Here is a 9,966-nt window from a genome sequence, read left to right on the forward strand (position 1 = left end):
AAACCTCCATTACTTCCTGCAGCCAAGCTTTTGGGAAGGGGGGATGGTGAATTGGGAAGGAAGGCATAAATGTAAATGAAGTGGCATTTGATGTGGCATTAGGTGCTACAAAAGTGCATCATTAAAAGGTGGCATGGGGATGACAGCACAGGTGTGCCCCCAGCCAACATTCCTGCCATAGATAACGGATTGTCTCCAACTTTCCCTTCTACCTCACCTCACTTATCTGCTGGCACATTCCAGTCAGGTTAGCCATTACTCTGACATTTCCACAGCAGATCCTACTCATCAAAAATGAGGCAGTGGGATTTGGCCTCCTAGCACAGGACTACAGGCAATTAGTCCCAATTATTACATGCTGCTGCTCTAATTCTAAAGTACCTTGCCAACTCAAAAGTGAGACTGATGTGTGACAGCAAACATTGGGACACTTCAGGCTGGGTGGGAGGAGAGCAGAGTAGAAGAGCATCTTACAAAGAGCCTGGTCCAAGGCAAGGTGGCAGTGTCCTTGCCCTCCCTCTCCACTTCCTCACTGCCAAAGATGGAGGGATTGGTGGCTGGGGCTCCAGCAGTCATGGCAAGGAAGACAATAAGGTCACAGCAGCCAAGGGAACGCACCAGAGGTTAGTATCAAAACTGTTTTAATAAGGACAATAATAAGTGCATGGGATACAGAGGGGAGGCAGAAAGGATAATTCCACAGATATGTATCTTTGGTCTTGTGTTATGGTCTGGGAAGCAGAGGGCAGAGGGGAGCTCATCCTGAGAGCCCAGGTCCCCACCCTGGAAGGTGCAAGGGAGAATAAGGCTGATCCTGGTGGCTGCCAGTGGCCAGACCTGGGGACTTCCTGAAGCTGGTGCCTGCCCTGGTTTGCTGCTGGTGGCTGGCATGAGGCAGCCCCTTGGGGAGGCTGGGGCACATGGGCTTGTCCTTAACCTTGGTGGCCTGGCTGCAAGTGGCACTTGCACGTGCATCCTGAAGCTCTTTATCCTGCTCTGAAGAGCTTCCTGGCAAAAGCAGCTGGGTGGCAGGAGAGATGCATGGGAGCAGAGTCCTGCAGCCATGGCCCAGCATCTCCTCCCACTGCACATGCCCTGCTGTCCCAGAGAACAAGGGGGGTCCTGTGAGGGTCCCCCCAGTGACCTCAGCCTCCGAGCATGTTGGCTCCACACCGTGGCACAAAGGCGCTTCTGTGAGGGCCAGTCTGCACGTGGGCCAGCGTGGGGACAGCTCATTCCAGGGTGGCTGTGTCATCCAGGGCCACCCGGCAGGGGACAGCAGCCATGCTCCATGCCACCCTTGGGGAGGATGCGCTGCAAAGAGGGGTGTGTGTGGGGAATGGGCAGGGGACAGGATGGAGACACAAACTGTGCCACCACCATCACAAGGATGGTGGCACAAACCAAGTGGCTGCAGAGGAGTCTCCTTGTTCTGAGGCAGGGGGAAAGAAGGGATTTTTAGGGCCTGAACTGCAGAATTTGGTGACCTGACAACCTGCCTTTGCCACCAGTCAGACAAGAAGTTTCTCCCCTCTGAATTGCTGAGGGGAGTGCAGGTCAGGAAGGAAGCTGTCCTAAGTGATGCCCAGCAGCAGGAGGCAAGTGGAAACTTTCCTGATTATTTCTGTGCATGCTCTCACCTCCTGAACACCGAGCACACAGCTTTTTGAGGGAGGCAGGGGAAAAGAGAAAGCTTAGCTCTGTGGGGTTTGCCTGTCCTTTGGGACCCCAGCTGACCTTCCCCTGTTGATAGATGTGCTGTTCTGAAGGGTCTTGCACCAGCTGGAGCTGGGGAAACCCCATCCCCTTCTTCCCAGAGCTATCAGTGTGAGTACCTCTGGGGAGGCACGCATGCCATTGCAGAGGAGAGCAGGGGACGTCAGTGAAGGATGAAGTATGTCCCCAGACATGCTGGTGGAGCCAGGTTGGGGCTTGAGAGAGGGGGTGCTGGGGAGAATGGGATGGGGTAGGAAGGATTTGGGGTTCCTTTGGCATATGGGGCTGTTCCTTTGATGTCTAAGGGCTGTGAGGCTGGAGGAGGGATGCTATGCCTGGCTCTGTGGAGCCCACTGGCCCAGCCCCAGGGAGCCCCCCAGGAGATGGGCTCTCCTCCTGCCCTCCCCAGCCTGCCCAGTGCCCCCACCTGGCAAGGAGGTCACCCACTGGGCCTGCTGGTGACACCAGCACCAGCGGGTGGGGCACAGGGAGGAGGGCAAAGACGCTGGCACCAGTGTCTCTGCTGGGGCCTGTGATGGGCGGGATGGCTGTTCACACCTTGACTTCATCGTCCTCTTCCTCCTCCGCATCGGCATACTCGAAGGAATTGCTGCGGCCCCCTCGGGCACCGCTGTGGCTTTCCTGCAGGCTGGAGAGCTTGGTCTCCTCCTCCTCCTCCTCTCCTTGGTTCCAGCTGGCCTCGGGGGAGTGGCTCTCCCTTGTCACTCGTGACCCCCACAGGCTGCTGCTGGGGCTCTCCCACGGGGTCTGTGTCCGGGCCTGCCGGGGACCCTCACCCTTCTCCGGGCTCCGCGGGGTGCTGGTCCCACCGTAATGGCGGGCCAGGACCTGGGCTGCTCGGTCAAATTCTCCAGCCTCAATGGTGCAGTCGTTCCAGTGGCCTTGCCACGGGGACCCTGTGGACACTGCCCCTGACCCCGAAGCCCAGACAGAGTTCGCTCCAGCGCCTTCGATGGCACGTGCCTCTCCATTGGCACAGACCGACAGGCCCGGCAGTGAGCTGGCCCCTGACACGTTGCTCTGCCTGGAGTGGTCCCAGAAGCTGGATGCTGCCTTGTCCTCTTCACGGGATGCAGGCACTGCTGGAGGGACCCTGTCCTTGGTCCCCTCTTCACACAGGAGGTGTGGGCCATCCTCCCCCACCTCGTTGCCATTGGTTTCAGAGAAGCTCATCACCTGGAGGAGCTCGCTCATCAGGGAGGGCCCCAGGTCAAGGCGGAAGGACAGCAGGGAGTCGGAGCGATCCAGCTCATCCTCCCCGGGACAGGTGCTCTCTTGGGCCTTCTCCAAACGAGGGACACGAGGGATGGTACAAAATCCGGACTCCAGACCTGTGAGGCAGAAGGTATGGCTGGTGAGGGAGCAAGCCTGACTTAGTTCTGCAGGGGAAAAGGGATACTGCTGACAAAGCGGCTCAGGCCATGCTCCTGTCAGTGACACTGGCCTCTAAAGGACAGGTCAGTGTCTCTGTGGACATCTCCAAAGCCCAGAGTTACAGCAGAGGGTCTCCAGGTGGGCTCTGGGCTCGGTAAGCTGGCAGTGGGGCCGAGCCAGGCAGGTGAGACCAGGAGATGGCAGCATTGCCTCAGCCTGCCTTTTCCTCTGAGCCCGGCCTCCTCCCCCGGCTGCTGAAGGCACCCCTGATCCAACCCCCACCCTGAGACCTTCTGCTCCAGACCTCCTTCCCTGGGGAAAAGCTGAGCACAGCCCAGTGCAGTGAGGCTGGAGAGGAGCCATACAGATGTCCTGTCCCGTCCTTCCCACAACCCTTCCTCAAAGGGCACCCTGGCTGGCAGGGAGGGATGTGGACACGGTGGAGAAGGGTGGATGGAATCCCTAAGGAGCAGCACATGGAGATGTAGAGGCTGGCACAGCTAGGGACAGGGTTGGAGCATCTGTGTGGAGGTGGGGAAGGCCATGCTGTGGGTCCCCTTGACCTCACTGCTTTGGAGTGGGAATTGCTGCACTGTCCCAGCACCTTTTTGGTTTCCTCAGGAAGGCTGCTCAAGTGAAAAGGCAGATGGGGGGTGCTCCCTTACAGGTACTGCACACAGGCTGCCAGCTGTGTGGTGTACAGGAGAGGGGCAGAAACAGAGAAACCATCCCTGCCCTGCTTTGAGGGACACCCTGGAAGGAGACCTTCCAAGGGCAGGAGGAAGTTTAGGATTATCTGCTTGGAGGGAATGTCAAGACCGGGCGGTCTCAAATATCCCATTTCTCCTTAAAACCCCAAGTTCCTCATTGTGGAGGGAACTGAGGCATGGAGCAATGGAGAAGGGCTGCAGAGGGTGCTCAGTACCAGGGCACCAGCCTGGGCCTCGCGCTGCACTCACCGTAGGCCTGGTGTGTTTTGGAGAAGCTGTTGGAGGCACTTTTGAAGGAGAACTTGCTGGTCAAACCCCTGCTGGTGCTGTCTCCATCATACATGGCCTCGTTGAGCTGCGGCAGCGACACGGCGTTCTTGATGATAGGCGAGATGGCGGGGGGCGCGGGCGAGGCGCCCACCTGGCCCCCGCTGCCCCGTCTCTTCAGCGGGCTGCGGCGCACGTGCCGCAGCGTCCGCGCCAGGAAGCTGTTGGGCTTGGCGGCGTCGGCCCCGCCGTGGTTGCTGAGGAAGGAGGTGTCCCCAAAGACGTCGCCGCCGCGCCCCACGTGCATGGTGTGCCGGAAGTCGCCCAGCGGCGGGCTGATCATGTCCGGTGTCAGTTCCGACTTCAGCCGCCGCTTGCCATGGGAGCCTGACACCCAGCTCAGCACTGGCAGCTTCCCCAGGCTCATGTTGCACCCTTCAGCCTGCCTTTGAAAAAGCTCCAAAAATCAGCCCTCACCAGGCTTCTGGCACTGGGGTGCTCTGTCACATCCCCAGCCTCCCCATTGCTTCTGCTCTGAGGCTCTTGGGGTGACGGTGCATGGCACTTTATCTCTCGGCAGGTTTCCTCCTTCCCTGCGCTACGTCGTGCTCATGAAATCACCCTCAGAGGGTACGTCCCCAGTGGTGAGGACAGTGGTGGCACGCAGATGTCCCCAGGGGGTGTCTGGGTCACCCCCTGTTCTGCAGAGGTCACTGGAGGCTGTGTCTGGTTGTAGACTTAGAGGTTAATCTGCTGTCTTCCACTGTCGCTGGGTGAGTGGGAGCCAGTCATGGATGGGGCATCAGGCAGCAAAGGGAGCTTCAGGTGGCCTGGCAGGGCAAGTGCAATGGTCCCCTTGTTGGCCACCTAAACAAGGCAAGAGGAACAGTGAAAGCCTTGGACAGGATGTTCCCAATCCCATTGGCTGTATCCACAGAACTGCCTGAGGAGGTTAAAGGCGGTGCATAAGGCAGTGGCGTGCTTGCTACTGGCTGCCCCTTTATCTGGCCTTTCTCCTGGGAAGGAAGAAAAAGGCTTTCCTCCAAAAGCATGTGCTCTCCCTCACCTTGCTGACCTACCTCAGTATGCCTTAGTTTCCCATCTGCAAAGCAGCTTTGCCAGACCCACGCCACAACACAGGCTGAGGATTTCCCTCCGGGGCAGAACCTCCTCCCAGAGCAATGCCCTGCTTGGCTGCCCCAGCTCCTGGGGCGAGAAACCTCTCCCTCCGTTTTGCTATTCAGATGAACCCTTGAGGAGAGGGTGAGGCCTGGGGCCCATGAGCTTCTCGGGAGGAGTGTTGGGAAGCAAAAATGCAGTATTTGTATATTGCTTTGTTTGTCCTTCACTGGCTGGGTCCCTGGGAGCTGGGCAGACATGTTGGAGAAGCAGAGAGTCGGCAGTGTGGGGAGGGCATCTGCTCTGCAGACAGGGGAAACTGAGGCATGGCAAGGGAGGTGATTGCTTGAGGCTGGAGGAGAAGGTGGGATGGGTTCCTGCACTCAGGCAGGTCCCAGAGGCAACGAGGGGCAGGCAGGAAGCAGCAGCTGGATGCACTGGATGCATGGCAGGGTGATGACCTGCCAGTCAGTGGGGAGGACTGTCAGATCAGCAGATCCCCTGCTGGTGTGCATAGCAAGTGGTAGAGGGTGGCCTGGGGAAAGGAGAGGATTTGGGACATCTCAGAGTGTTGGTGGCCTGGGAAGCCAGCTGGGGACGCATCCTTCCCTGGGCTCAGTTGTGTGGTTGGAACATCAAGACAGAGCTGAGTCCCTGCAGCAGGGCTGGCTGTGGAGGACAGCATGCCAAGCGGTGACGCAGGAGCCACATCTCTTATCTGCGTGTGCTGGGTCCCCCAGTGCTGCATGGCTTTCCCTGCCACGTTCCCTGCCTCTCCTGCTTGTCCGTGCATCGCCTTGGAGCAGCCAGGCAGTGCCAGGACGGCAAAGGCTCTGGAGAAGGGGATCCTGGACATGAAATTGCTTTCCTGGCTGGCTAGATGCATTTTTGCTTTGCCCTGGCCTTGTTTGCTCACCCAGGGGCCTCTCTTATCTGCCCGGGGTTAATGACTGGGGAAGGGAAAACAAACCTCCCCCAGCAGCGCCCAGCACCATTGGCTGCCTCCCAGGGTGGCAGTGGCCTCCTGGGGTGGCAGTGGCTGGTGGCAGCAGGGACAGCATGGTGGCAGGTTGGGTTCCTGCTGGCCCCCAGGTCCCGCAGCTCATGTCCTCCTTCTGCCCACAGACACCACGCAGTGCTGCCTTGCAGCAAACCAGGCACGCGGCAGATTTGGGGTGAGGGCATAACTGGGGAGCTATTTCCTTTCTGTGGTAAAAGCCCACCCACAGTCATTGGGTCAGGGCTCTCCTGGAGTGACAAGGAAACTACTGGGCTGGTGCCTGCAGCACAACTGGGGTCATGGGAGCACAGGGAGAGAGATGCAGCCATATTTTTGAGCAGTCCCCAGGACCTACCAAGGAAAGCACGTGACTCTGGCAGAGGGGATTAGGTGAGCTACAGCACTCAAGTTTTTCCCTTCCTCTGCTCGTTGGAGCACCTGAGAAACCCCAAGGTGGGGACTGTCCCCTTTAGCATGTACTGCACCAGCCAGGGCTACTCTTACCCCCACCCCAGATCCCCCCACAATACAGCTGCCCTGCACCCCCCTATGTGGGACATCACACCTTGGGATGGGGTGGGAGGCAAGGAAAAGGAGGGATGTAGGAGGAGAGCATCCCCTTGTTCCCTATCTGGACAACTATTGAGTGAGGGAGTGGGGTGGAGGAAAGTGTTTCTCCTTCCTTGTCCCTTGGTCACCACAGGGAAGCAAGCCAGCAACTCCTGGCCCCTGGCTCTCCTTGCCTGCTGGCTGGCAGCAAGTGCTGGGAAGAGGAGGGAGGGAGAGAGGGAGGGAGGGAGGGAGGGAGTGAAGCAGCTGGTGCCCAGCCCTACCTGGATGGCAGGTTTCTGGCAGGCCTCTTGGGCTTTTCCTCCTTCCATTCTCCCTCTTTCTTTTCTTTCCTTCTGCCCCTGGAGTGGCTCCCTGCCCCCTTTGAGCCCTCCCCTTCACCCGAACAGACTCCTCCAGGCCAGGGGAACTCGTGATTCTGTGGGCAAAGGGTGACCTGGGTGCTGTCCTTTCCTCCACTGGGCAAAGGGACCCTCTGCCTGGCCCTCTCTCTGTCTGGGGGCCACTGCTTCCATCTGGCAGCCCTTGGTGTTCGCCAGCTCCTGGCAAGCCAAGCCCACAGCTCACCACGGCCTCCCCTTCCCTGGCATACTCCCTCTGGCTCCCTTCTTGCCTCCTCTGGGAAGCCCCCTGCCTTCAAAGACCCACTGCCAGCACTCCTCCTCCTCCTCCCAGCCTGTTCCCCCCCGAGTTCAGCTGGTTACCACTGGTTTTCCACTAGCTGGGAATGGCCAGCGCTGTTCTGCTTGCTGGGAAGAGCGGAAACCAGAAAGGGGGGGAAAATAATCCAGATGTCTAGTTGGATAGAGCTGCTGAAAGCAGCCTCTTCCCTCCCTCAAAGGGGACATACTGCAAAAGAAATTTGGGGTGGTCTCAACAGCAGCAAGAGCGGGTGGAAATGGCTGTGGGTGGCCAGGAAGGCTTTCCCAGCCTTCCTGAATGATGAAAAACCTCCCTTTCCCCGAAGGAAGGGAGGCAGAGTTCCCCTGTTGGGAGACTGCTTTGGGATGAGGAAAGCCAGCAGGGACAGGCTCTTGGGGAAGGGGGAAAGGGACTTGGCTGGCTGGGCTGGGCCTCTCTCAGCTTCCCTGGAGCCGTGCCGGGCAGTAGGCAGACGCCTAAATCTGACTCCTGTGCTGCTGGCTGCTATATATACACATAGTCATATCTCTCTATAACAAGGATATTTTTCCAAGCAGACGTTCTGGGACACAGAGGGAGGCTGGAGCTATGGAGATGAGCAGTTTCCAGCCATCCCTTCCCTGCCCACTTGTGAAAAAGTGCTCCCTTTCTTCCTTCATACCCCTAAAATTGAGGTGCCGAGAGCCTGTGGGGCTTTGAGGGGTATCGGAGCAAGGTCTGGGAAACAAGCGTCCTCCTGCCTTCCCCCATCCGTGGGACCCTCTTCTCACTCCCTTTCCTTCCCGCCTCTCCCCCTGTCCCGTGTCCCTCTCCTCACTCTCAGTTTCCTGTTGCATTCCTGCTTTCTGCTCCCTTTATTTTTACCATCCTTCCCGTCTCTATTGCCTTGCCACCCCTCCCGCTTCTCCCCAGTCCAAACACCCTCTCCCCCCTTTTCCTTCTGGTCCCAACACGCCCCTGCCCCCAGTTCTACAAACTCACGAACCAAAAACTTCCAGGATTTACCTCTTTCGAACTAGGGTTATTATTTTTTTCCCGGTCCTCCAGACGAAAAGTTGCGAGACACTCTCGGCAGGCCCCTGTAACTTGTTCCAAGGATTACCGGTGCTGTGCTCCGGGATGCAGTGGGGGGGAAAGGGGAGGCATTGTCCCCTCCGTTTCCCACGGCTGTCCCCCAAGGCTGGCTCTCCCAGGCTGACGCCCTGATGCCACGGGAGAGAGGGAGCGAAGCTGGCGGGGAGGGGACGTGGGAAGGAGGAGGGCGGGCTGCAGCACTGCCGAGCCAATCCTCGCCTCGGCAGGGAGACCAGAGAAAATGAGATTTATTCCAACTATCCAGGACAGAAAACTTCAGGAACTTCTCTGCCGCTCCCCCCCTCCTCTCCGCTTTCCCGGTGCCATTTCCCGTCTGCCGGCATTGGCCGCCTCCCGCTCCCGGGTGCCGGCTACAGTGGCTTTGGGGGAAGGGGGGAGGCCAGACTGCTGTCTAACCGGGTTTGCAGGGCAAAGGAGAGGGGCTTGAACCCTCTGTGTGAGTGTGTGTGTATGTGTGTGTGTGTTTGTGTGTGTGAGAGAGACACCTCGGGTATCACACAGGGTCCCCTGATCCCATATTGCATAGAAGTTCCTAGGGGTGTAGCACTTCCAGTCAGGACTGGGGGCTGCGCCTGGGTGGTGGTACCAGGAGCTGTGGGTAGCACTGGGGTGGGCATTAGCACGATGACAGCCTCCCCACAGGCCACCTGGGCCAGCCTGGTGTTTGTTACAGGGTCAGGACAAGCGTTAGTGCATCAGGACAAGCTCATACCAGCGAGAGTGTGTCAGACCAGGCTGAGGGGGTGGCTGTGGATAAATGCAAGGAGGTGCTCTTTGGTGGCACTAGGGAGAGCTTCTGCCCACACATGGGACACCAAATCCCTCTGGCATCGTGTGTTATCCGTTGATCAGTCCCTATCGGCACTAATAGGGCAGAAGACCTTATCAGTGCCAATAGGGGCAACCTGCTGGTGGGTGCAGCATCATCTGTGCCAGTGGTGACCCTCATGGCCTTCAGGCTTGGCTTGGTGGCCCTGCTGGGGACCACTTGGCCACGCACAAGCACCTATTCAGGGCCCTGCTGAGGAGAAGGGAGGTGTCTCTGCAGGTGAAGGCGAGACAAGACTTGTTGGGGTTAAGTAGGGCTTGGCTGAAGGGATGACAAGATGTCTGCAAAGGAGATGTCAAAATGGAGCCTGGCCGGTTACTGGGCTCGGGTGGCTTGTGCTGGGGTGCCCAGGCAGGAGCACCCTGTTGCTCAGAGCTTTGTAAGCAGCAGTGGTGGGGTTTGGCACTGTTCTCTGGCTTCTCTTCTGCGAAATGGAAGTTGGAGTGTCTACCTTCCGTGGAAGTTTTCTCCATTAGGAATTAAGACTATATGTGCATGTTGGTGGTACTTTAAGTGGGTTTGTGCCTTGGAGAAAGATGGAAGCTTAGCTCTGATAGGAGATGAGCTCTGCCATCAGTGAGGGAAGGAGGAGAAATCATGACAGGCATCCTCCCAGCTTGCCA

At 58.3% G+C, this 9,966-nt stretch overlaps 1 protein-coding gene across 2 annotated transcripts; it reads right to left on the reverse strand.

The window, feature by feature from the left end:
• Positions 1–624: 624 nt before the first annotated feature.
• Positions 625–8,686, reverse strand: CDC42EP1 (CDC42 effector protein 1). Of its 2 annotated transcripts, none has more exons than XM_064702445.1 (3): positions 8,425–8,686; positions 4,071–4,955; positions 625–3,068 (listed from the first exon to the last, which is right to left on the reverse strand). In XM_064702445.1, the coding sequence occupies exons 2-3, from the start codon at positions 4,513–4,515 to the stop codon at positions 2,269–2,271; spliced, it is 1,245 nt and encodes a 414-aa protein (XP_064558515.1). In that variant the 5' UTR covers positions 4,516–4,955; positions 8,425–8,686; the 3' UTR covers positions 625–2,268. The 2 variants fall into 2 exon arrangements, with proteins under 2 accessions (XP_064558515.1, XP_064558516.1); XM_064702446.1 differs by lacking the exon at positions 8,425–8,686 and adding an exon at positions 7,041–7,115.
• Between the last annotated feature and the right edge of the window lie 1,280 nt (positions 8,687–9,966).

The sequence above is a fragment of the Zonotrichia leucophrys genome, chromosome 1A (assembly GCF_028769735.1).
Source record: "Zonotrichia leucophrys gambelii isolate GWCS_2022_RI chromosome 1A, RI_Zleu_2.0, whole genome shotgun sequence".
In the NCBI taxonomy this organism is placed as follows: domain Eukaryota; kingdom Metazoa; phylum Chordata; class Aves; order Passeriformes; family Passerellidae; genus Zonotrichia; species Zonotrichia leucophrys.